Source organism: Plutella xylostella, chromosome 20, assembly GCF_932276165.1.
Source record: "Plutella xylostella chromosome 20, ilPluXylo3.1, whole genome shotgun sequence".
In the NCBI taxonomy this organism is placed as follows: domain Eukaryota; kingdom Metazoa; phylum Arthropoda; class Insecta; order Lepidoptera; family Plutellidae; genus Plutella; species Plutella xylostella.
The window spans coordinates 5,950,835-5,978,766 of NC_064000.1; the positions used below are offsets into that span (position 1 = coordinate 5,950,835).

The 27,932-nt window shown below is 41.0% G+C and overlaps 1 protein-coding gene across 1 annotated transcript; it reads right to left on the reverse strand.

Moving 5' to 3' along the window:
• Positions 1–9,046: 9,046 nt before the first annotated feature.
• On the reverse strand, positions 9,047–27,906 carry LOC105384666 (facilitated trehalose transporter Tret1). Its single transcript, XM_048628249.1, has 8 exons — positions 27,618–27,906; positions 20,825–21,048; positions 19,827–19,996; positions 16,248–16,401; positions 13,597–13,729; positions 12,918–13,147; positions 10,596–10,790; positions 9,047–10,205 (listed from the first exon to the last, which is right to left on the reverse strand). Exons 1-8 carry the CDS (start codon positions 27,688–27,690, stop codon positions 9,957–9,959), a joined length of 1,428 nt encoding a protein of 475 aa, XP_048484206.1. The 5' UTR covers positions 27,691–27,906; the 3' UTR covers positions 9,047–9,956.
• Positions 27,907–27,932: the final 26 nt, after the last annotated feature.

Genomic DNA, 27,932 nt, shown 5'->3' on the forward strand with positions numbered 1-27,932 from the left:
TATTCAGTTTTTCAAAACATGATGCAGGTCACTATATTCATATACTAGATTGACAAGTAACACACATTCTAATTTTGTATTCTAACTAACTCGGCGGTTAACGAGTTCCTGTGCAGTCCTACTAGGAAGGAAATTAAGTTATTTTATAAGCCTTTGCACCGATTTTGTGGGCTACTATCATCATGTGTGAATATTATGAGCTCTGGCAGCATTCCTTGGTAGATGACATCAATTAATAAAGATTGATTAACAGAACAATAACAATTATAATAGTTGATAAATGAAACCCGGCTAACATGTCTTAACTGGGTAAGTAAATGATCAGTCATGCCATCAGGATAAGTAAAATGTTCAGTACTTCATATGAAAAACATTAACAAGGTCACCTTTAGGTATGTTCGTCAACACTAAGGGCAGGGCTCGGCCAAAACCTTAAGGCTTCGCCTTGTTGCAACTTCAAAGGTACGTAGGTAGGTACCTTCTTACATTGTTGTAGGTTCGATTTTGAAACCATTAAGTCAACCTAGATAAAACAAAATAAAATAGCAGATTAAATAAAGATGGTACGTAAAGATGTTAGTTGTACCTGATCAGACCTGATGCAACGACAGCCAACATAGACTTTCTAATCTGTGGAAGCAACAATCATGGTGGCGGGAACATGGACAGTTGGACGAGCCACCTCGAGCCTGACTTATCAATCAGAACTGACAGTTCGCCAACAGCAGATAGCTTGCGGCTATCTATAGGTAAACTTAGGTAGTTAGCTATACCCAAGAAAAAGTCCTTGGACATCGATATGACAGTGGAACTGCGAATAACTGTGACATTCTTTAAAACAAAAAGGCTTGTTGTTGTTGTTGTCCAGCTAAGGAAGGTTACCTACTTCAGCGACCTGGTATTGCATTCTGAAAGAACTGCGAAGAGTTAATATTATGACTAATAATTATTACTTATTTAGAAAGTTTTCAGCAAACTCTAATAAATCAAGCAGCTACCACGTCACCGCTGCCCGGTTATAACTCTGTACTAGCTTAGTAGATATATATAGGTACCAGTTCTAGCCTTCAGCTAGAGGCCAGAGAGCTCCTAAATGAGATGCGAGTACGAGCATGACACAAGTAATTTATTATTATTATTATTATAATTTTTTACTTGGTAACTAGTTACGCAACTAACTGAAAGATCCATAAAACAGTTGAGGATTACTCAAAATGGAATTGTGAAAACGGCACGTCTGCATCTTAACCAGTCAGTCTAAGTAGTTTATTTATTTTTTTATTTATTTATACTTTATTGCACAATTTACAATCGTAATAATGTACAACTAGGTGGACTTAATGCTAAAAGCATTTTCTGCCAGTCAACCTGCAGGAGGTACGAGGATCAAAAAGTACGGGTGTGCAAAAAAGAGAAAAAAAAAAAAGATCAAAACATAATTATGATTGTGGAGTTCCTAAAAAAAAATAATACCTAAACCCTAAAACTAAGTAAATAAATATATAATATATATGACCCTAAACCTACTAATACCAAAATACTATACAATACATATAAATCATAAATATATACAAATATATTATATATATATATATATAATAACATGGGGTACAAGAATAGACTGCCTAATTAATCTGTTCTAAATTGCTGAGGTAGTGAGCACGGACCATTGACTTGAAGAGCGGTCGAGAGGGGGCTTTCCTGATTGACTCAGGGAGATCATTCCATAGGCGCACTGCCGTGACCGAGAAAGAATTTAGCATGAATCCAGACCGATGTAAGGGTAACGATAATAAAAGGTTATGAGAAGAGCGGAGGTGCTTGTTATGGGTATCGGAAAGAAAGTTAAACATTGATTTTAAGTAACAGGGAGAATTAGGTTCATGAAGGATCGAAAAGAGAAGACAAAGAATTCGTAAATTCCGTCTATCCCGAATAGGGAGCCATTTTAGCTTGGCGCGGTAACCTGACACATGATCGTATTTACGGAGACCGAAAATGAAACGGATGCAGGTGTTCTGCAAACGTTCCAGCTTATTAAGAAGTGCTTCAGTCAGGTCCAAGTAGCACACGTCAGCGTAATCTAAAATGGGCAAGAGCAGAGACATTGCCAATGAACGTTTGGTCTGGTAAGGGAGAAAGTTTTTAAGTCGAAGAAGAGAATGCAGAGAAGCAAAAATCCGACGAGACACACTGTTGACCTGTGGCACCCAACTTAAATTTTCGTCAATAATCACTCCGAGGTCTTTAACTGTTGATGAAAAAGGTATGTTACATCCGTCGAACACCAGAGGGGCTGAATTAAGGTCATGGTTAGAGATTAGTTGAGAGCTGCCGACAATTATTGCCTGGCATTTCCCAGGATTTACCAGAATACCGAAACGGTTGGACCATTCAAGGATACTGTTAAGGTCCCCATTCAGTTGAGTAATGGCAGACACAAGGTCTTCAGGTTTAACTTGACAGTAGAGTTGCAGATCGTCGGCATATAGATGGTAGGAACAGAGAAGACTTGAAGATACTAAATCAATAAAGATAGAAAAAAGTAAAGGAGAGAGAATACCGCCTTGAGGAACGCCAGCAGACAAATCGGACCAGTCGGATAATACCGAGCAGCTTCGAATCGCCTGCTGGCGACCCCGAAGATAAGAGGAGAACCAGCTAACAGCGGAAGGAGAGATCTGAGATTTTACTAGGACGGCTAGCAGAAGGTCATGATCCACGGCGTTGAAGGCATTGCTGAAGTCTATAAGGACCAGCACGGTAATCATCCGATTCTCCATACCAGACCTTATGTCTTCTGTGACTTTTAGCAATGCAGTAGTGGTGCTATGCCCCGCACGAAAACCAGACTGGTACGGATTAAGTAAGCCACCATTGCAGAGAAACGCAGTGAGTTGTCGGTGAACAATCGACTCGAGGACTTTGGAAAGGAAGGGTAAAATCGAGATGGGACGGTAATGGTTGAGAGATGAAGGATTGGAAATTTTGGGGAGAGGGATAACGTAGGCTTTACGCCATAAATCAGGAAAATTACCGGAGTCAAGGGAATGATTTATGATGTGGGTGATAGCAGGGAGAAGGATGTCAAGAAGATTGGTCACCATAATGCGCCCTATGTTGTCATGACCAACCGCCTTAGATTTAATAGACAATATAATTTTTCTGATCTCTTCAGCTGATGCCGGTGCGAAAATAAAAGAATCTATGTCTGGAGTGGGCATATTATGAATAAGATTTAAAGTTAAATCTTTGGTGTAAGAGTCAAGAGTTACCGAAGATGTAAAGTGATTATTGAGAGTGTTTATATCGAAAGGAATTTGGTTATCTTGTTTAAGAGGCTTGCCCACGCCCAGAGACCTGAGGAATTTCCAGGTACCTGCAGGTGAAGATAATTCGAGTTGCTCTGCGATATATCGGCGTTTGGCGTTCCTACACATCTGATTACACCGATTCCTGGCAACCTTGCAAGCTGACCAGTTCTCCTCAGTTCGCGATATCTTGTACCTGCGAAAAGCTCTATCTCTCCTAACCATGAACTTCCGGATGGTTTCATTGATCCACGGGGTAGGTCGATGTTTCAGCTTAACAGGACGTACAGGAGCATGCGTATCAAATAGTTTTATGACATTACTGCAAAGAAACGCAACCTTGTCATTGATATCGGGCAAGTCCTGCATGTCACTCCACTGAATTTGCATGGCGTCGGATCTAAGCCTCTCAGCATCCAACTTCGAGAAGTTTCGTTGAAGTAGCACCACGGGCTTTGCCTTAGGAATTCGTAAACGATACGAACAGAAAATTAAATCATGTTTGGAAAAACCTGGAGCAAGATGTTGTCCGTGGCGAGCTACTAAAGAGTCATCTGAAGTAAGAATAAGGTCGATTAGAGTGTCAGTCGTGGAAGAGTGATGAGTGGCCGACAACGGTAGAAATTTGAGGTTAACTGAATCGACAACTGAAAGTAATTTGCGGGTGCGAGAATCAGGAACAAGTAAATCAGTATTAAAATCACCCATGATTATATGATGAGAGTAGTTAGAGATAACATTTTCAAGGGCGATTTCAATCGAAAGAAAGTAATCATTACCTGGAGGGCAATAACATACTCCAAGTAGAACCTTGACACCAAGGTTAAGCTCAAGAAAAAGGTATTCCGCAGGGGCGTTACTAGAAGTCGGGGACTGGGCAATTACGGAGAAAGGAATATCGCTCTTCAAGTATATGGCCACCCCACCACCCGATCTACCCACGCGGTCGTTGCGAACCAGGACATAGCCAGGGAGGCAATACGCATGAGAGGACAGAGTGGGTACTAACCAGCTCTCTGATACTAAAATTGCGTCCACCATACCTGATTCAAAGGTGCTAAGGAGCTCATTGTAGTGTTTGGGAATGCTTTGAGCATTGATATGGCAGACATTAAAATTTTTGGCAATAGGGGAAAATTCGTTGTTTATGATGTCACTAAGACATAGCCCATCACTATCAGCGCTTAGAAAAGAAACAGACGAATTAGCTGAAACGAATGAATCGTCATCAGACTCATTATTAGGCATGTATAAAATAATATGATAATAAACAAAATATCTATATACTTAAATAAACTAATACAATAAATAAATAATTAAGTTTATATAACGATACACTAACAAACAAAAAAAAACTTATCAAAAAGCACAGATAAAGACTACCTGCACGATCCTGCTGGCAAAAAGGCAAAAAAAAAAAAAAAGGAAATTAAATACAGACTTGACGCTCAGAATAACGAATAATTTGTAACGTTGAATTACGATTAACATATTATTATATAAAGTTTCTGAACGCAACCAAAAAATTGACAGAATACACAGATTAAAAAGTACATTTGGTTTGAAGTTTAAATTCACTTTGGTTTGACGTTTGACATTCGGAAAATAGCTTGACAAGTTGAAAAACATAAAAACTGTGATAAAAAAAGTTAAAACATTCGAGAATGGTCCGTTATAATTGCCAAAATATCTTAAAATACCTTCAATACGAAGAATTATGGTGCAGAAAATGAAAAGGAGCCGCAGGCTATTGCAATTAACGCTTATCCTTCTGAGCAGCGGCGGCCTTACTCCTGGTAGTGGGCGCGGGCTGCGCTCCTGACGATTTGGGAGCCGATGACTGTGTCGGAGTCACAGCTCTGGATGAAGCGGCCTTTGGGGCAGGCTTGGAGCCGGGCGGCTTGTGGGCCGGGGCGGCGGGCGCCACTGCCGGGTGCTTGCTGCACAGCTGGTTTAACTCCAGCTCGGACACAATCTTCACTCGGCTACTGTCTGGGAGTTGCACAAATATTGCTCCGTTTCTCGTCCAGCAGGCTCTGATCCCGAAGTGCTTACGGGCCCGCATGAATATGTGCTGCCGCGTCCGCGTCAGAAATTCGCGAATGACGATGGGACTGGCCTTGAGGTGCTTCTTGGAATCCCAAACTTGCGACCTGAGCGATGGATTGGAAAACCTCACCAGTATCGGCCTAGGCTTCACAGGATCCAGAACACCACCAATTCTGACACACTGGGAGATCGCAGAATGGTTGAAGTCAGTCAGGCCCAGCTTGGAGACTATGGTGTGTGATACCAGTGCCGCGGGGTCCTCCTCTTTCTCCTCCTTGATGCCGGTGAATAGGAGAGCATTGTGACGGCTCTGGCTATCCATTTCATCGACGTGTCTTGCCAGGCCAGCTATCTGCTCATGCATCAGCCGAAGAATGGGCATTACCGAGTCCTTGAAAATGATGAAGTCCCTGGATAGGTCTTCCAGCTCTGGCTTCATAGGCGTGTTGGAGGACTGCAGCTTCCTCTCAAACTCATCCATCCTGGTACCAATCATTCTCTCCATGTCTCTTTGCTGCTCCAAAAGTTCTTGTGTGGTGACCATAGTGACAGTTGTCAATGTAAATAATCTGATAGATAGGTACTATGCCAGCAGGTAGGTGCAGTTGTACTATTACTGCATATAATTGCCAGAAAACAATTTTTCACTGATAATGTATATATTAATTATCGGAAAAGATTAAAAATACTTTGATGTATATATTATAATACAATTAAAGCAATTAATAATTAATAAAGTAATGTTGTTTGTTTATTTGCAACTACCCGAAAAAAAAGCAACTACCCGAAAAAAAAGCTAGTTTCAGCAGATACAGTGTTGAAAAATAGTTATGAAACGTTTGCGCCAGAATCGAATTAAAAATACATTTTCATTAGAGAAGCCGTTTAGGCATGAATAGGTACTTTCACACTTTGGATTGTGCTCCAAATGATAACCTTCGAAATTCATAGAAATTTAATGACGACTGCCATTGTTTATTATCTAGCCCCGTACATTGAGTAGGGCTGCGGCTACACGTGATGTGATACACAGTACACAGTAGGTATATGCATGTTCCCAGAATAGTGGAAGTTATAATTTTACCAAAAGGTAGTCGTCTCGTGCAAGAGCACCGTTACTCGATTTATTCGATACACAACTAGTAGACAGCTCCTGCGTAGGAGGTTCACGCATTTTTCAACAAAGAGCTCGGATACACACTCACATTCCACTGGGACATAAGGAAGACAGCTAATATGGTTCCACTCAGAAACCGCGATGACACTCCGATCATGATCACCCGACAGTAGGATCATAATAAATTCGGTAGGTAACTTGTGAAGCGGTATGGTATAGCAACAGCGACTTTCACGAAATCAGGAATTAGCGCAGTGCTTATAGGTTGAACACTCGCCGGTGGGATTCACTTTGCTCACAGCCGAGAAAAGAAAAGACTCAAAGCTGGAATCTGCCGATGTGTCATGACACTTGAGATAGTGTCTGGGGGGTCACTTTATATGACGAAAAACGAACTTTCAGTGCACTGCGGCGCGAGCCGCTCTATCTGTTTGTATGTATTAAACGTGCCGATTGCACGACAGCTCTCGTTCGTTCGTTTCTCATCAGTATAGAGTAACGCTCCTGTACTTACCGTGCGTCACCATTCCCATGAGCAGTCCAATGATCTTTAGGCAGTTTAGAACAAAAGCTGCATTAGACAGTTTCTTCAGCAGAGACATCGAAATAAAAAAATTGATTGCACAACTATCCCCAGGAGCAGTCTACAGGTCACTTTGGGCAGTTCAGAAGAAAGCTGCTTTAATAGAATACCCTACCTCAGCGGAGGCATCAAATTGAAGTGCTATAACACTTTTAGAAGCGGTGCACGTTACCCGATTTGTCGTCATCCATGCCGATGCGGCTACGGCGACTGCAGGTGGGTACTCAGGCTTCGTTGGTGTGCCCTTGTATGGCTAACATGACCAACCTTGGCAGTAAACGTTAGTCTGCATATGCCAAAATCACTGATGAATAGCGCACGTTACTCGATACCTTCTAAATTTAGTCACTCATAATGATGGCTGATGATGATGATGACCGTGCTAGCAATAGTGCAGGCGGTTCCGCTGAGCATAAAATCTCTTCCCAGACAGGGGGCGTTTGGATCTGGCAACCAGAACAGGAGTGCCAGGTGTGCGCAGCGATGCAGGTGGGACAACACAGCCGCCAGGGCAGGAGTACATGGCTGGGTCTATGCAGCGATGCAGGTACTGTGGTACCGGTGGCCAGGGCCAGGACCGGGTCTACGCTGCGATGCAGGTGGCACGAGACGGCGTCCAGCGCAGAAGCACAGGGCCGGGTGTATGCTGCGATGCAGGTGGCACGAACCGGTGGCCAGGGCAGGAGCGCAGGGCCGGGTGTACGCTGCGATGCAGGTGCCACGAGACGGCGGCCAGCGCAGGAGCATAGGGCCGGGTGCAGGTTACACGAAACTTCAATTTCACCGAATCGGCCTGCCTACCCTCAGCGGGTAGGTACCGGCGGATCACATTACTCGCCGCACATGCCACAATGTCTCAACATACTGAAACTCGGAGCCACGTGCTTCCTGTAAAAAATCCTATGACGGTCCTGGAAAGCTCCTGTTTGTAAAGCCTTACATAAGCTATAATCAAGTGCATTATTGTAATAGCAAAGTTTTTATCAACTGTTTTCTAAAAATATTAGAAATTGAGGGTAGAAAAATATATTTTTATATTTTTTTCCTGTATAAAATTAACATATGCTTTACTTAAAGCGGTCATTAATGTAAGTATCTAGCTCAAGCGCCACTAGTAGGACCGGAATATGTGATCAATCATCACCACGACTATTGAATCGGACCCTACTGCGTGGGATAAAAACCCCAAGCCCCGGAGCATTATGACCAGTGGCTGAGCTTTTAAAAGCAGTAAATAATAGCATTTTACTCACGGCTTATCAACTCAAACCTTCGTTGCGAAATCCTCAGCAATGGCTGCGTGTGCAGCAGCCGGCAGGCCCCGCGCCGCCTGGTCCGCATCACGCTACAGCTCCCGGCAGCGAGGACTCCGCAAATTCAATATTATATTTTTCCCCGTCGGAGCGAAGCCGACGAGAACCGTGGCTACATTGAGCCATTTTGCCGAAGTGTTCACTTCAAAAATCAAAAACCAACTGAGGCGCGCGGGCGACTCACTCTATTTATATAGGCACCCGCACCTTGCAAATTAAAGGTGGAGAGAAAAATGGACTTTATTTAACTGTCACTGTGACCCTTATGATGCCGAACACGGAGAAAGTCGAAACGCCATATCTCACAATGTTTAACTAGGTTTCAGATAGGCTCAGACTACATAATAATAAATTGTAATTTCTTATAAATTCATATAATGTAGATATTATACTAATTTAACGAGGTTTGTATTATTAAAAATATTGTTTGTACCTAGTAAGTACCCGTTACCTGCAGGCAAAAGAATAAAATAATTTTTGGGATCTTCTAAACTTATCTAAGAGTGTACCTACTAAATAAAGACAAAAATAGATGTATAATAAGTATTTACTTATATATATCTAACTAGTTATTTATTTCGTTACAGTAAGTATTATTATATTATCGTTACCTTATGTACTTATCACAATGTTACTGGACGGATATAACAAACTTTCCTAACAATAATAATGATAAATGAGATTCTTGAATCTACTCAGTTCTTATTTTAAAAAATGTACTTAAGTAGGTACTGTCTCTAGAGGTAAAAAATGTTTAAAAATACAAAGACGGTATAGCTCACGTAGCTTTTTTACCGTGTGACTGTTTTTTTTCCAAAATTCATAACTAGTTAGAACGAAAGTGGTTTAGAATAACCCCATTAGTCATCCCCTTTCGGCTAACTATACCAGTTTTGAAACATCCTGTAGTTCCTAGCATTGCTGACCTTTATGTAAGAGTCTTAGTTTTACCATTGATTTCGGCTCAAAACTTACCTGGTTATACCTTTATTCTTATTTTATAACTAGTACCTATGACTAATAAAGTAAACATTAAATTATGGCAAACAGAAAAGATCCTAATTATAATAAAGTATTAAAAATATACATTCACAAATTTACTATAAAGGCATTTTTTTAAATGATTAAAAATAGTTAGGTATGTATTTAGTAAGTATGTAAGTACTTTGAACAGAGAACCAAGTTTTTTTCGATTATACCTATCTTATCACATTTTTAAGTCAACACAGCCGCAAATAAATAAAAGTTTTTAGTATCGGTTTAAGAGTTCTCCATAAAAATAGCAGCAATATTAAATGTCAAAACCTGTTAACAGCACCAATAACTCGATCCAAGTCGGTATTATTGTCATTTTGATAGATTTTTAACTCCCCAACCAATCACAAGAGCGCTTAAGCTGACATTGAGTGCTGATGCTGATCTGCGATTGGCTGACACCGCCGAACTACAACGCTACTATTGGTCTCTGGGACAGAGCCAGTCAAACAGCGCACCAAAGCACACTGGTCACACCAACACAAATGAATCAAATCGCGTCAACGCCATTTTAAAAACCAAATCAGAGTCATCGCTCAGCAAGTCAGTCAGGGTACAGAATCCGTCTTTTCCTCTTTCCGTTTCGACAGCTTCTGGTAGATTTCATCCACAGTCTTGTGTCTGGTCTCTGGGAAACAGAGTACAGAGTAGAAGCAGGCGAAGAGGCTGACTATAGAGAAGAAGGCGAAGGTCCAGTGGATGCCGATGAGCTCGCTGACGGCCGTGAACCACTTCATTTGCACGAAGTTGCTGAGTTTTGCGCTGATGTTCGCGAAGGATGACACGGTGCCGCGGAGCTGGGGATTGATAAAGAAAAACTTGAGCATTTGAGGAATAGATGGGCCGATTGGAATAGATTTTTTGTTCGTGAAAAAATGTTTAAGAAGCTAAAGATCATCCACTGCTGCTACAGTACAACTATCGCTGATTAGCATTCCTTCATCAGGCTGCTTTAGGATTGTCAACTGCTAATAATGTGTTGGTGGTTGTAAGGCAGCTGGACTTAGGCTTCTCCCATGTAGCGCGATAGAATTGTTCTCGAACTTCCTCATCCAACCACTAGCTAGTTTTGTTGTTTGTTTAAGGGTGGATAGAGGCAAAATTCTTCATTCACTTTTAACAAGCAACTCTATTACCGTTTGGTCATATTGGTACAGTTATTAGTTATTACGCCCAATCCAACTAACCTGGAAAGTGAACAAATCCGTGATAATAATATACGAGACAGGCTGGAACCCAGCCGCGTCTGCGAAGATACACGCACACATGGCCAGCACGGGCAGCCAGCCCGGCAGCCAGCCGCCCACCGACGTCACGTAGAACCAGCTGCCGAGCAGAGCCATGCTGACCCCCATGGCCAGCGACGTGGAGACTAGGAGCAACTGGAAGAGATTTGGTTGGATTAGGTTGGGTGATCGGATCCCCAAAACGGCTAGCACGGAGCGCAAATTAAAACGTGAGACAAGTTTCGCATCGCGCTCACTCACATCACATCACGCAGCCTCAGAGCGAGCGCGACGGAGAACTATTTTATTGCGACCCGTGCTAGCCTAACTGAACAAAATGGGCTATTTGTGCAGTTGGAAGTTATTTGGTAGGGTAGGGATTGAGTTACGTTGGGTGATCGACGGATCCCCAGAATGAAAGGGGTTCTTTGTGAGATGTGACCCTTTTGTTCTGAGGGTGCCTGATGGCTCCATGGGAGTAGATTATGCTTTCAAGAGCCATGTAAGGGGCCCTTCTAAGCAGTAACGATTGTTTTCTGATGATGATTTATGATAGCATACGAAAGGAGTTGCAAAAATGTATAAGCTACAGCAGCCTTTCTGAACTACCATTCTTCTGGACTAATTTAGTTAGATTTCTGGTATGAATTAATCTACTTTGCAAACAGAAAATAAAATACAACTTTGCATTATTCTTTCCTTCCTTCTAACGTTGAATGAATACCTACATTTTGTGAATGAAAACAGTTTAGCGCCATTTTCCTACCCACACATAGAGACCCAGTGTTGGCCCGATAATGCAGGTTGATTCAAATTATGTACAGTTTTAATGGCATTGCCTGTGATTCTGATTGCAATTTGTCACGGTTCGACTATCAAATTAAGTCAAGTCCTTACTATCAACACGCAAAATTGGTAAAGACTTGAATGAATGAAGATGGTTATTGATAACAATAAGGAAACTAGATAGATAGACCGTACCGAGAACTAAAAGAATCAGAAATACTGGAATTTACTGGATAGTCAAGACACATACAAGGAAAATATTGTTAACGTAAGTTATTGCGCATATTATTATTTTGTTTGTAGTGGTGTGTTTTCAGATCAATGAAACAGGGTTGTTTGCTGTGATTTGAGGATCAGCTCTTTTCATATTTGAACATAAGCCTTTTACTAATGGTCTGGGCTGGAGGCAGAGGTGGGGTGCTAAAACAGGCCGCCCATTCATAAATATCGGTTATCTGTTGCCAATTTTTGGTACACCAGTCCATAAAAAAATTTACGTTCATCAGAAAATTGACAGAAAATGTTAGGTATATACGATTTGCGATGAATAAAGGAATTTCACATGGAAAGCATGGACTAAATACCTAGTTTCTTTGTTATGAAAATACCTAGCAGCTGCATAAAATAAAAATAATTTATTTTTCGCGAATGTTCTAACCTTGAAAAGATAGTTTTTAAATCAATTAGCATAGCTTACGTGTTTTAAGAACAAAGAAATTAAATTAACAATACAATGAATTATGAGTAACTTACGTAATAGGAACGACTTAAAGGAAGATGAATGACTGAAGTTTTTCATTAGCATAAGATTTACCGTTACCACAGATTCTGGTGTCCAAATGCAGTTTGATGCAGTTACATGAAGTTTCATAAATTGATCCCACAATTTGAATTTTTGTATTAGTGGTAAGTAAGAATTAATTATAAGTGTTGCTCCCCGATAGTCCAAACCACTATCCATATCCTATCGATACAGCCTATCTATAGTTTAGTTTAGTTTGCTGAATTGAATAAACATTTTCTTTCTTTTTAACAGCAATACTATCAACTGTATCTTTCGGCTATTCAACGCTATTCAGCTCGACTAACCCTTTTACCACGGTGACAAGTCCTAGCTCCTAGCCAATACACATACCTTTCTCCCAGTCTTCTCCACAATGCACGTGGCAGCTACCGACCCGAGCAGCTGCACCACGCCTATCAGGATGACCTGCTTGTTGGGGCTGAGCTGCAGGCTGATAGACTCCAGCGTCAATACTATCGATAGCATCGCTGGTAGCCAGTAGTATTACAGCAAATGAGCTATCGTTAGGTCTATCGATTGGGTACCTACATACTGATGGGGAACATTCGATTGTTCATTTCGATCCGTTTTTAGCTGCAAAACTAATTATGGTTCTACAGGGCTACCTGTAGTCTAGATACCTATCTGTGGTTTGCAAGAAGGAAGCGTTCTAATAATTCACTACGGTATCAAATCCGTGCCAATACACATACCTTTCTCCCAGTCTTCTCCACAATACACGTAGCAGCTACCGACCCCAGAAGCTGCACCACGCCTATCAGTATGACCTGCTTGTTGGGGCTGAGCTGCAGGCTGATGGACTCTGACGCCTTCTCGAACACCATGGACGCGTAGATGAGCACGATGAGGTAGCCGTCGAACTGCTGCGTGATCTTGATGACGAGGGTTATGATGAACGCTTTGAAGGTTGTTGGGTCGCGCACTGGAAGGGGAAAGGTGGCGGGTTAGAGGTTGGCGGTCCTTGCACACATTTAACTCAATAAATAAGAAAACAAAGTAAAGCAAAGGTCCAGTGTATATCCATAAGTGATGGGAAGAGTAAAAGGGGATGCTGAATTGTTGGTAGGAGATTGAAGATCCTTCAGCAGCATCAATATCATCATAATGGCATCTCAGTTTGATATGGAAATACCTCCTGCGCCTCACCCCGCACCTTCAAGGGGACCTAAAATTGTCTTCTGCGAATATTCTACAGGTTGTTGCAAAAGTGGTATACCGGTATACCTATTAAACCGAAGCGGGATGACTCAGCTCGTCATTATGAACAAGATTTGTTCAGCAACTTTTGAACATTCGTGAACCCCTTTTCGGCTTACAATACCATTATTTTTGCTATGCGTTTTCTTTTCTTTATCTATGTACTTGACTTACAAATGATACCCCAAGCGGTCTTGTCATCGGCCTGCGTCTTCTTCTCGACCCTCACCGCCTGGTCGATGTCTCTCTCCAGCGCGGGGTCGGTCGCCGGCACACCACGCAGCCAGGCCAGCACTGACTTCGCTTCCTGGAACATGAGGGAATAATACATTAATGGGATATGTGAATGGGAATAATGGGATATGTATAAAGGTTTTACTCGAGAAAGCCACGTAGGTGCAGGAGCTTCGCCCCCCTCAGAAAAGAATAGAATAGGCGCGAATGTGAAATCAGCCCAGTTCCCATCCCTTCCATTTCTATCCCTAACCTCTCCATACTTTGCCTTATACAATCACCCCCTCCCCTAGACTCTTATGGGCAGCTTCAGTCGGAGTTGAACAGTGCCTAAACTTTTATACGTATACCTAATAGATTCATCACGACCCATTACGTCCCCACTGCTGGGGCACGGGTCTCCTTCCAATTAAGGAAGGGTTTAGGCCTAGTCCACCACGCTGGCCAAGTGCGGGTTGGTGGACCCCAACACAAGCAAGCTTGTGCTGAGAGAGTTGTCGGGTAAGTGGACAACCCGACTGTCAGATGTTTTCAAGCCGCCCGAAGGCCTCTGACTAGGCTTAACGACTGCTGCCGAAGCAGCGACCGGGACCCACAGCTTAACGTGCCGTCCGAAGCACGGAAGCGTCCAGAAAAGCACCACTTGAAATTGGTCACCCATCCAATGGCTGACCGTGTCAGTTGTTGCTTAACCTCAGCGATCAGTTACGATCACTGAGGCCCACTCGACTACGGACGCTTCAGATACCTAGATTACCTAGTGCTATAGTAATATTAGTAGGCTTTGTACCTACTACCTATATAGTTAAGTTAATCACGACGGCCAAGATTCCCCAAGATCAAAGTTTATTTTTGTCTACTTGATAATTTTACAACATCGTTGTGGTTTTGCGGACGGAACTAGCAAATTATTTCTTGCCTATAAAATGACATCATAACAAAAAATATAAGTAAGTAGTTACAACAACATTCCAGTGGAGTAGGCATACAGGGTGGAATTTCATCAATAAACTTCCTGAAGGACGGTGAATTTACCTACCAGGTACCTAACTACACTTACTTAACTTAACTTACTTTGGTGTTTTTTTGCACTTTTCTACTTTCTGCTCCTTAACCTCCTGCAGGTTGACTGGTAGAGAATGCTCTTAGCATTAAGTCCACCTGGTTGTACATCTACTTTTGCAAATTGTGCAATAAAAGTATACTTAAATAAATAAATGACTTTGTTATGGGACCAAGCAGTAGGTATGGGATAGAAGTTTTTTGGCCGATGATGAAAGCTATTTAGTACCTATTTCGGTTACATGGACCTGCGTTCAGGGAGTTCACTGATAAAATTTCATCCTGCGGAAAGTCTACTATTCGATCAGCCAATTATATTCAAAACTGCATTTTCCGACTCGTCAAGCTAGTTTTTAAAAGTGCATTTTTGACCCACAGACGTCTATTATTGATACCGGATAAATTGTAAACAAAACACTAAAATCGCATCCATTGATTGTTTCTTATTATTTAGTTATGCTAAAACCGCAAATGCTTTGTTTTTGTACAAAACAGACTTGGAAACATGAATTACTAAGAAACACAATAATAGTCTTATAAATGTCTATAAAATATTTATGTATGGAGATCTAGGGTAGGTAATGTAGGTATGCGTAAATTTTGATACCTTCATTAAAACTGAATAATAATAATAATAATAATGCGGCAGGGCAGCTTGTGGCGAGCTGTTGGGCATTAGCGACCCCACCCACCCGATGCCGGGGAGAACCCCTGTTCCTCATCTCTGGCTTGCCTTTATTGGTTGTCCAGAGTGAACACTGACGAGGATCAGGATCTCCCACCTCCTGCTTGCCTTCATTGGCTGGCTTGAGTGGTGTACCGCTAGAGCAGCAATGCTCGAGGAAGGATGTATTACCCAGTAAGGTGCTTGTAGGGATCTTGACCGATCACGCGATTGTCCTGAGAGCCGTGGAATACCTCTCCATCCTTAGCACCTCATGCCATGTTGCCCCCTTGTTGCTACGTCACTGTTATGTGCTAGCGACTGTTTTGGGGGGCCCATTTACTGTGTGTGCGAGTCACCCCCTGCCTTTTTATCCGTGTGTGAAACATATAGGTCAGGCAGGGGCCATAGTCCCAGTTACCCACAGTCCATTTAGCACCCCCTTCCATAACCCTGTATTAGTTTTCTCCATATCCTACAATATTCCTGCACTAACCGGGGATTTTCCTTGGGTTTACTCTATAGTATACACAGGGAAAATCGTCGGTTGGTGTCACATTTCATATAGATTAATGTTGTCAAACGGGCCTCTACGTGTTGGCTTCGGCCCCATGCACGCCTTCCAAATGCCCGGGACCCCATGGTCCCGTGATGGTAAAGACACAACATAATAATAATTTTAATATTTTTTAAATTCAGTTTTAATGAAGGTATCAAAATTTACGCAAACCTACCTACCCTAGATCTCCATACATAAATATTTTATAGATATTTACTAACCACTACTCCAACTGCTCGTCACGATGACCGAATGATGATTATGAAAAGAAACTCTGTTATGTCTAGACTATAAATCCCATCTCACCTCAATCTTCCCCTGTTTAACCAGGAACTCAGGGGTCTCAGGCATCAAGAGGAAGACGAAGAAGGTCACCGTGGGCACCAGCAGCCCGATCCACAGCACCAGCGTTGCGTCGAGCAAGTCGCAGCAGATGTAGCTCAGCAGGTAGCCGATGTTCCTGCGGAAGATACCAGGGGTTAAGAGATGGTTGAAGAGGTTTGACGGCAAACTTCTCCAGTGACAGCTTAGGTATACATACCTATGAAAGCTCAAAACTCAAACTCAAGCTCAAACCAGCCACAACCGACACAATAGTAACCAATAATCGCAGCATCGCTTATCTGTCTCAGATTTCCGGTTGCCTTATTAGAAGTTAATATTATTGTGATTCTTAAAACAATGAAAATACCTTCTACCTACTTTCTCCTCAGTACCTACAACATTAATGAATATACGCCAACGGATAAGCTAAATAACATAATAAAACTTATGTTGGTATTCTAACTCTTGACTAACGCACTGCTAACGCATTGTTGATGAAGTAACCAACATATTCAAGATAGGGCACAGAACCCACAGCTGCTCACACACACATTACACCGATAGTAATGGACTTTATTGTTACAATTACATATTTTTACGATTAAATATATTAAAACCACGTTAGCCGTGTCATTGGCATACCTAATTTAATGATTCTTTTGCGGTTTTGGTCCGTGGTATTTATCTTCTAGCCTACTTGGTGCACGTCGTAAAATGATCAGGTTTTTTTGTCGCATGCTCCAATTTTACGGAAGAATGTCATAGCCAAAGTCATTGCCACCATAAACATCACCTTATGTTAGCGGAGTATAATATACCTACTTATGTTCTTTGATACACATTTACTGCGGATGATGAGTCTTTTATTAGTTATTCAATTTAGTCATGTGCTAGTCGTTACACTAACTGTTTCTCTTAGCTTATCTATTTTTAATAATTTGTTGATAAGGTATTATCGCATTGATTGCCTCTTTGTTGGCTTAAAAGACATGTAACAATTAACTTGACTATGATGTTATTTTATATCACATTAAACTCACATAAAAGTATTGATATCAAAGGCCACAGTCACACCCTTAACAACATACATCAACAAACTAGTTATATCATACTATAAATTGGCCAAAGTATATTAACTCGAACCCAGTTTGCCTTGGCTGAGTCATCCATAAAGCAAGTTTAAGGATTCTCAAAGTTAAAACAGGTTGCCGCCACAACAACACCGAAAAGGTTACGTTGTCCCGCCACGTGATGATTTGTATATCTTTTGAACATTAAATATTATATGAACGCACGTTTTTATTTATTATCATATTGGGTACTGGCTGGCTGAAATAAAATTATGTGCGTCTTCTATAGCGTCTTGAAGCAAGCCAAGTTTCTTGACTACGGGTGAATTATTCTCTTAATATGTCGGCGCCTATAGACTCTACTATAGAGTTTGTGTTCGTGATAGAATAGCCAGTCTGCTTCTTCTTAAGCATGGAAGATAGGTTTTCCGAACTATAGAGGACTTTCTTCTTAGCTTATAGCCTAGCAGACACAGACTAACTTACTTATTATTAAACTGCCCATGCAGAAATTTTGATCCAAATCATTTTGATCCAGCTGGATGAGTCGACCGTGGCATACGTCGATTGTTAAGCCACCTCAGCTGTAGACAATGGCTTGAAGAATAATAGATGGCTTGATAACAAACCTGTTCATAATAAGCAGCGAGCCCATGAACCCGCGCAGGTCGATGTCGCTAATCTCCTTCAGGTAGATAGATGGGCAGCACGATGTAGCACGCGGAGCAGGCACGCCGGCACGCGGCGCCGGCACCAGCCCCAGGGCCGCGGGGACCACCGCGACATGCACCAGGGCGGACTTACTAGCTGGATTTGGATGGCTTCTGGAGCTCTATAAGAACTATCCTAAGAAGCCTGGTCAGCTGTCTTACCACCAGCGACACATCAACATTCCTTAAGCAGCATCGCTTATGTGTACCAAATCTGTCAGATCCATAAGAATTATGACAGTATCTAAGGTGCGGCGGTATGGCAGCTATAGGCATCTGAGCCGAAAACCTTTGATTGATATGATACTAGCTGGCAGTGGCTGGATGACAAAGGCCTATGACTTGGTGGGTTGGTAACAAACCTGTTCATAATAAGCAGCGAGCCCATGAACCCGCGCAGGTCGATGTCGCTGATCTCCTTCAGGTAGATGGGCAGCACGATGTAGCACGCGGCGCCGGCACCAGCCCCAGGGCCGCGGGGACCACACACATGCACCAGGGGGTAACTACTTACTAGCTGAATATATTATGCGTCTTCTCTTCTAAAGCTCTGTAAGAACTATTAAAAACGCCAAAGAAACCTGGCCGAGCTGTCTTACCACCACTACCGACATAATTATCAACATTCCTTAAGCAGCACCGCTTATCTGCACAAAATCCTTCAGATCCATACAAATTATGTCAGTTTCTAAGGTGCAGCGGTATGGTATAGGCATCTGAGCCGAAAACCTTTGATTGATATGATGCTAGCTGGCGGTAAGAAAAAGCCTGAGCCGAAGAATCCTAGACCTATATTCCGCTGTGCCGAAAACCTTTCATTGACATCAAACCAGCTGGCAGTGATATTATGGCGAAAGTTGAGGATAGAGCGCGTAACATGGCATTCCTTGGGTGTAGCCTGATTCCAGAAGAGGACGGCTATTGGCTGACGAAGAAGATAGCTATAAAATCTGCCGGATTGGTCCCATACCTGTTCATAATAAGCAATGAGCCCATAAACCCGCGCAGGTCGATGTCGCTGATCTCCTTCAGGTAGATGGGCAGCACGATGTAGCACGCGGAGCAGGGCACGCCGGCCGCCAGCACCAGCGCCCAGGGCGCGGGGACCACCGCGACATGCACCAGGGGGTGCTTACGAGCTGGATTTGGAAGGCTTCTAAAGAGCGAGACTGCTGAGCCTGTCACCTTCGCCAAAAAATCCTAATAGCGCTGTAGGGCTATTAGGATTCTTCTGGACTGCAGTCCGCTGTGCCTAAAAACCTCTCATCGACCTCAAACCAGCTGGCAGTTGCATTATGGCGAAAGTTGAGGATAGAGCGTCACGTGGCGTTCTTTGGCTATTGGCTGACAAAGAAGCTAATAATGATGCTAATGTCCTCCTAGCCGAATATCGGCCACGGCGGCCAATCTCAATTGAGATCAGCCTAGATACGCAGGAGTAGATTATAGTGCCCAAGTGTGTGCGCAGTACACAGGAGCACTCTCTGTTCCATCACTCTCATAGCCCAATGGGACGGATTGACCGACACGACTGGAGAGAGCTAGGCGCAGGACCGACTGCTTTACATGCCCATCCGACAGCATGGATCGTTTCACTGTTTCGGACATCAGGTGATCAGCCTTCTATGTCCTAACCAAACTTAGAACCACAATTTAGAAACACAAATTGATGGTCCCACCCGGGAATCGAACCCGGGACCTCTGGGTCATCTACCACTAGACCACAGAGGCAGTTTATGACAAAGAAGATAGCTATAAAAACTGGTGGATTGGTCCCATACCTGTTCATAATAAGCAGCGAGCCCATGAAGCCTCTCAGGTCGATGTCGCTGATCTCCTTCAGGTAGATGGGCAGCACGATGTAGCACGCGGAGCAGGGCACGCCGGCCACGGCGCGCGCCAAAACCAGCGCCCAGGGACGGAGGCTAAACAGCTTGATGGACCAGTAGAGCTGTGGAGGATCTGGAGTTTACTTGGGAGGCAAAGTTCTTGTCGGTAAGGGGAGGGATTTGCAGGGGATAAGTAGATAATGGGAATTTTGATGTGAAATGAATGAGTAGTTAAGCAGCCCTATAGTACCTATAAAGTGTACTCATAGTTACTCAGACTTCCTTTATAAAAGGGAATTAAAGGTTAGGTTCCAGGTATAACACTGGGAATCTAAGTATATACTCCATTGGACCAAAGATCATTTTAATTCTTGATGGATGGCCTGATTGGCAATAAAATTCATTTTAACGACAGACGATTTAATAGCGTTACAAAGTCCAAACTTTTTATTGATTACGAGAGTGATTATGATACTGTACCTACCAGAGTAGGTACCTGGCTAAAGTCTCAAGATTTTACGACATAAAATTAATTTGAAAGAGCTACTTTTAACAAATCCAATTGATTAAATTTTTCAGTTTCCACGGCTCATTCAACAACATTGTAAGTAAACAAGATAAGATTTAGAAAAAATGCCGTTTAATTTTATGGAAAAAATTACTTTCTTTGAGTCAAACCACAATATCTTGGCTTTATTGTTTTCCAGTTAATAAATACTGGATGAGTATGTGATGCAAACAATGCTGCATCATGGATGCTGCTCTTTTGCGCAGCATCGCGTGGAAGCCGTCCGTAATGGAACAGAGAGAGCCCCTGTGCAGTGTGCACTGCGCACACACTTGGGCACTACAATCGACTCCCAGTGACTTTTGTCTCAATGAGATTAGCCGCCATCGTTGAATTTCAGCTAGGAGTACAATATTATCAAATACATAAAAATAAAACTCACAATCAACGACGCAGTAGTCGCGAGCGTCATAAACTTCCTCCCATACCGATCGGTCAGGTATCCCATGGGAGCCCCGACCACTATGGCCGTGATATACGTCACTGACGTCATCCAGGAGATATCCCCGGCGGTGAAGGGGACGGGGGAGGAGGGGGACTTGAGCACGGTGATCATGGGGGAGAGCCAGCCTTGCACCATGCCGAAGCTCAGGAGAGGTATGGTAACTGTTGGAGAGATAGGCACTGGTTAATAAAATGGTAGCTTTATGTACTTACTAGCTGTTCCCGCGCGCTTCGCTTCGCCTTAAAAAGTTTTCCCGTGGGAATTCCGGGATAAAAAGTAGCCTATGTTCTTTCCCAGGGTCTAGACCGTATGTGTACCAAATTTCATTCAAATCCGTTCAGTAGTTTTGGCATGAAAGAGTAACAGACAGACAGACAGAAAGACAGTCAGACACAGTTACTTTCGCATTCATAATATTAGTTAGGATGGATAATTGGTAACATATTGGAGTAGGATTAGTTAGTGGTGCACAGGATCAACTATCCTGGACATGTTAACCGGTAGTGGCTGGATGAGGAAGGCCAAGGACAGAGTGTTGGGGCGCTTTTTGGGAGCGGCCTATGTGCAGCATTGGGTCATTACATGCTGATGAGTTGTTGATATAGTCCATGCTACAGTCAAGGGGAGTGAACTCAAACAACAACATAAAGGGTCAGTCAGGTACGAATGCGCTGATTGCTCAGCATTTGTTTTTATTTAAAAAAAACCTTTCCTAATACAGCTCGGTTACTGAACTTGCCATCGAATCGGGTTTAGCGGAATTCCAGAAGTACCTAAACAAGTTTTGTATGCGTCGCTACGTACTTGTTTTTTTTATTTTACGTAAGATTATACACTATATAGGATGTTTCTAAAGTGTAGTATAGTGGAGCGGTGGTAGCTTCGCGCTTCTACGGGTAAAAGCGCCACATTTTTCATGAGAGGAAAGCCAGTTCAAATGTTAATATCCGTGAAATATTTCTTATAAAAATAAGAAATATTTTATACGTAGACAAAGATCTTAGGTACCTATGTTAACTTAAAAAATAAAAATAAATGGGAAAATATCAATTAAGTCTACTCTACTACATTTATGCTAACAAAAACAAGAGCCTGGAAATCAGGATAATATTTTGTAAATTTTAAGAAAAATAAAGGACTGCCGACTGTCATATTCATATCATAATATAATCGATTTGGGATCGTTTTCATCTTATCAAAAAATATTTATAATTAAGGTTGAGGATAAACGAATTTTATCAATAGGTGGGTAAGGGACGGTAAGATTGATTGGATGACCTAACTCAACTCGTGTCTCGATAGTGAAATATTGCCCAGCATTTTTTGTACGCATTTATGTTTAGTTGATACTACTTTATAACAACGAAGTGATTGAAAAAGCTGATTAAAATTCCAATGAAACGATACCTATTTTTATTACAAACTTCGTCGTGGTGTAAATATAGACACATACAAATAACTACCTACTGGATTACCTATATTATGCAAGAAAACGCAATCGAATTAAGTAGGTATATAAGTACCTACATTATTATGTTCTTGAAATAGAACCTGCAGTAACAGCTTTGAATTGAGGTTTAGAGCTTTTTTAAATGAACCTATGATAAATTTAACATCGATACCAGAGACACGAATAGGACTTGTTCATGCTTTTATAGTCTGTTTTTTATCTCATAAAGTATACTTAATACTAAATCCACAGTTTCCGAACAATATCGATTGTCCCGCCAATAGAACGATAAGTCACTTAATCGCGGGACAATCGACTGTTGGTGAACCGTTCAAAATCTGTCTAAGTATCTGAGATAAAAAACAGACATTAGGTAGGTTTACCTTGTCAAGTGAGAAACTGGGCGTGCTCCCGCAGATTTCACTCGTGCTATCCAAAGAATGCTATCACAGCTCTAGACGACCTTGAACTTACTATGTCTGGCCTTGTTTGCAAATTAGCATAGAGTCTATGCCATAGACCATCAACAATAAGAAAGTATATTTTTCGGCCAACTAGTAGTCATATTAATTTATACAGAGTGTTTCAAAAGTGGTAAGCAGTTAAGTACCTAAGCCGAAATGAGGTAAAAAGATGAAGATAAAAAACAACCAAACTCTCACAATATATTGATCTCTCAAAAAGGCACGGACATAAAGTCTGTGGAGTGATAATAAAATCTTAAAAAAAAAAGCCGAAATGAGGTGACACAGGGGGTAAATCTGGTAAATTTTTGTTCGACGACGTTTTAAAAATTCCCTTAAATTAATAAATCTTCCCCATAGAAGCAATGGCAATGGTTATAGTCACTTTTTTGTTTTTATTATGGGATAGGGAGCATTTTTTTACCAATTTCCGTAAGGCTTAGAACAAAAACTTCCTGAAGCAACCCCTTTCAGCTTATTGTAGGCACATGCCACTTTTGCAACCTGTAGATTTTCATGACTTTTACAAGAAAGCCTTTGTTTCGTGTGGCGCAGATCTTACGGTGAAGGAAAACATCTTGAGGGTACCTGCTTGAATCTACCAACGCTAAATGGCGGATGCTTAGGAAGGCAATTTAGACTTTTACACCATAAGAGGATATGCACAAATTTTAATGTTCCATTCGAAAGAGCGGTTTCCAGATGCAGTACGTCTATCACAGGATTCGATACTATTTTCGAAACTACACTACACAACCAATTTGCAGTGCAGCGATTATAAGATTCGAAACCTCCGTTTACGTTGGGTATCGTCAACTGTCACTGTCAAAATGTAAGGCAAATTTGTTAGTTCCAAAAGTGACATTTGTTTTTTCCACGTTAGGTGGAATTTCACCAAACGCTAAACGTATTTAGTAGCCTGTCATACGTCTGTGAGTTAGTACAAAATGTAATTAAAAAGAGGATGGGCAAAAATATATGGGAGCTGGGACCACCCTCCAATAGCAGTAAGACTAACGTCGTTGGATAGGTCTTGTCAATAGAAATAACTTTTGCTTTGACAGCTTTGTTGTCACAGTCGTCCGTTCAGAGATATATGACTTATAAGTTCCGATACTCGTCAGTTCATCTTACTGCTATTGGAGGCTGGACCACCCTCCAATAGCAGTAAGACTAACATCGTTGGATAGGTCTTGTCAATAGGAATAACTTTTGCTTTGACAGCTTTGTTGTCACAGTTGTCCGTTCAGAGATATATGACTTATAAGTTCCGATACTCATCAGTTCATCTTACTGCTATTGGAGGCTGGACCACCCTCCAATAGCAGCAAGACTAACGTCGTTGGATAGGTCTTGACAATAGGAATAACTTTTGCTTTGACAGTTTTGTTGTTACAGTTGTCCGTTCAGAGATATATGACTTATAACTTCCGATACTCGTCAGTTCATCTTACTGCTATTGGAGGCTGGACCACCCTCCAATAGCAGTAAGACTAACGTCGTTGGATAGGTCTTGTCAATAGGAATAACTTTTGCTTTGACAGCTTTGTTGTCACAGATGTCCGTTCAGAGATATATGACTTATAAGTTCCGATACTCGTCAGCTCATCTTACTGCTATTGGAGGCAGAATACGCCTCCACCGCTGCCTTTTTGTTTTTATCGTCAGTTATTGTCATCCAATATGCCCAGATCTCGTCTGATAGTGTAGATTGTGTAATTATAATAATAAATAATTAAAGAAACGCCAGAGCTATTATTTTTCTTCCCAAAAAATATTTGATTAACCCCCTATCGGAACTTATATGTCATATATCTCTGAACGGTAGACTGTGACAACAAAGCTGTCAATCCAAAAGTTATTCCTATTGACAAGACCTATCCAACGACGTTAGTCTTACTGCTATTGGAGGGTGGTCCAGCCTCCAATAGCAGTAAGATGAACTGACGAGTATCGGAACTTATAAGTCATATATCTCTGAACGGACATCTGTGACAACAAAGCTGTAAAAATGACGAAAATAGTATCGAATCCTGTGATCGCACCTCAGAATAGTATAAGTATAATAACTAACTATGTTTTACGTCAAACGTACATAATATACCTATATATGTACCTAACCTACGTAGGTACTTACGTCGAAAGAGCATTAAATTTTTTCACCAATTCGTCATACTTAATGAATGAAGTCCTATTATGTAATGAATGATGAATTGCTGAAAAAAAATCGACAGGAACAAATTGGACTGAAAAATGGCTAAGTACAATCAATACTTACACGTTCTTACTGAGTAACTTATGTATAAGTTAACATAATAATTAATGATCGTGTAGGTTCGCACATCTTTTAACCGTCAAGAAAAAATGTTAAGAACTGCATCATTCTACTTACAAGCTGTTACAAAAGTGGTATTATACATGTAGTATACCTACATGTAGTAAGCCGTAAGGAGGTTAGGTACTCAGGGGGTAAAACTACAAAGTCAAGTGACCAAGAAAGCATCGATGGAGAATGTTTTTTTTTTGTAACATCCTGTATCTTAGCTTCGTATATAATTTGGACCATTTAATATAATTTGTATGCGTATGTAGATACCTTTGGAATAGCAATCTCTTCCAGGCAACATTTGGGTGCCTAATTTAGGCCTGCCCCAAAACTATCAATATTCTTTAGAAATTTCAAAATAACCTAAAACCCTCCTTTTTGACCCATGTATATTGTATATACATGTATACGTACCTACTTAGGACATTTATATTTAAATACACACGCACTCACGCCTTGTACTAATGTACTCCCTTGCAGGGTAGGCAGAGGTGCATTGCTGCACCCACTTTTCGCCAGAGTGTTATGTTAGTCCCAATGTAATAGGGGGCGGGCCTATTGCCATTTTACGGGCACATCCAAGACCCGAGAACAAATATCTGCCCCAGCCGGGAATCGAACCCGGGACCATCGGCTCAGTAGTCAGGGTCACTAACCACTACGCCATTCGGTCGTCTATTATTATTATAAATGTTATAATGTTGTCTTCATTAATGTTTATTTACAAAACAATTAATGAATGAAGTAAGTACCTACTTAGGTTTTTTTATCTGAGATTCTCTAATGAATATCTAATGATACTTTACAAACCACAATATTTTCCACGATTCTCTTCTATCGAGTATTTAGTTAATTTTCCTTGTCACTTATGCATGGCCTAAAATCATCGAAGTAGGTAAGTATTAGTACGTACCTACCTATCTTATCATGTCTATTAATTGTAGTGGTAACCTTTAACTAGGTTCGTTTGTTAAAAATAGATTTAAGTCAGCTGTTAAATTAGTTTTTATCTTTTCTACATTTAATTTTATTTTGCTCTTTGAAAACGATTAAATTTCTAATTTGCTACTATAATTGGGGTGTAGGCTAATGTAGGTGTGATGTGAAGATAAACTTGAGGGTTAACCAGTGAAACTGAAGATTAACCAGGGGAGCGATTATGTAATAAAAAAGCTATTCGTCCTAAAAAGCTATATGACCTAAGTATAATCGTAATATAGTTAGTCTACAAAAAAACAAAAACAGGTTTTAAAAAAATCGGAAATAAGTTACTATCTTGAATTTGAATTATCCAATTAAATTGTAAATTTAATGCAATTAATACTTTGTTTCCGTGTTTGTCAGGATATTATTATTTAATATTAAATTATTTATTGCACATAATAAATTTGTACATAGGCGAACTTAATTCTAATAGCATTATCTTCGGGATAGGCAGAGAAACAGGCCAGGTATGAGAGGAAGTCTCACCTATTCAATCGGGGTTCCGCCGTAGCCTACGTACTTACGTAACCTGCACGTTATTTCGCCGTCAAAAAATAACTAGGATAAATTACTCTTTATTCTAGATGTGCACCTAAGTGCATACTCATACAAAAATGGCGATAGGGTACAAAATATGCAGCGATTAGTGGAACCCCTGAAAACCCCTTCAGGCAATACAGTTAGTCGGTCAGGAGTCGTGAACATAATGTACCCACATATACCTAGCAAGTAAGTATTATACCTCTACAGTTAAAATATTTTTATAATATTATCAACAGCAATAGCAATAGCAGGTGCCTGACTAAGTACTTATAAAAAAAAAATACAAGCTGTGATGTTATTTTTCTGAATGACAGGTCTACTGGCCTTACAACTAGCTTACATAGGTACAGCAGCTCGAACAATAATAAAATGCCACTCTTAAATTTTAGATTTTCAGAATCTTGTTTAGCCAGTTTGGTATTTATTCATATAAGTGCACATACAGTTATTGCTATCATATTATGTATGGGTAAATTATTAGTAGGTTTTTGTGACTAATTGAATAGCCCACCCTAAGGTAAAGGCGCCGAACCAATTTAAATCCGCGAATGGTCAGAATAAAATTGAAATTAGGCACTTCAGGAACTACGTTTAAATTTAAATTAGCCACAGGGATTTATGCAAAAAATATCATATCGGTATCTATTGTGCCTAACATCTACCCACATAGTTAACTTCCACTAGATAGATAGGCAAAGAACCTGACAGTTAAAAAGCTACATAAATGAAAATGCAGTCTTGTAGATATAGCTTTTGTACACAGATAGGTAGGTAGTTGTAATGTATCAGGAAAAAAATATGCTTTTGTTTTTCTAAAAATAAGCGGTACTGTGATGTTAAAAATGAGACTGTAGTTTCTCTAAAATAGAAAATTATGAATGAAGTAGGTAGGTAGAGTTTAGAACACTCATGATTAAGTTTGTATGAAGTATTATAATAAAAACTAAACCAATATAAACTTACTGAGAATCGCGAACAAATACTGATTGATTCTTGTCCCATTCTGCCACTTGAACTTCGATAGAAAAATATTCATTTTGACCACAATTTTATTAAAAACACCGGTATCAGTAAAGTTCTCTCCGTTTACTTTTCTTTGTCAGTTTTTAACTATTTATCACTCAATATTAAAAACAAAGCACTTTGTTATTTTTTAAATTATTTTTAATGCACCGTCTATGGATGCTTCTCTTACAGCCAGCTATTCTAGACTACGAGTCAGAGCCACGGTTCCCGCCGTTTCACACAACACAACAGCGTTGCCAGAATGTTACAAAA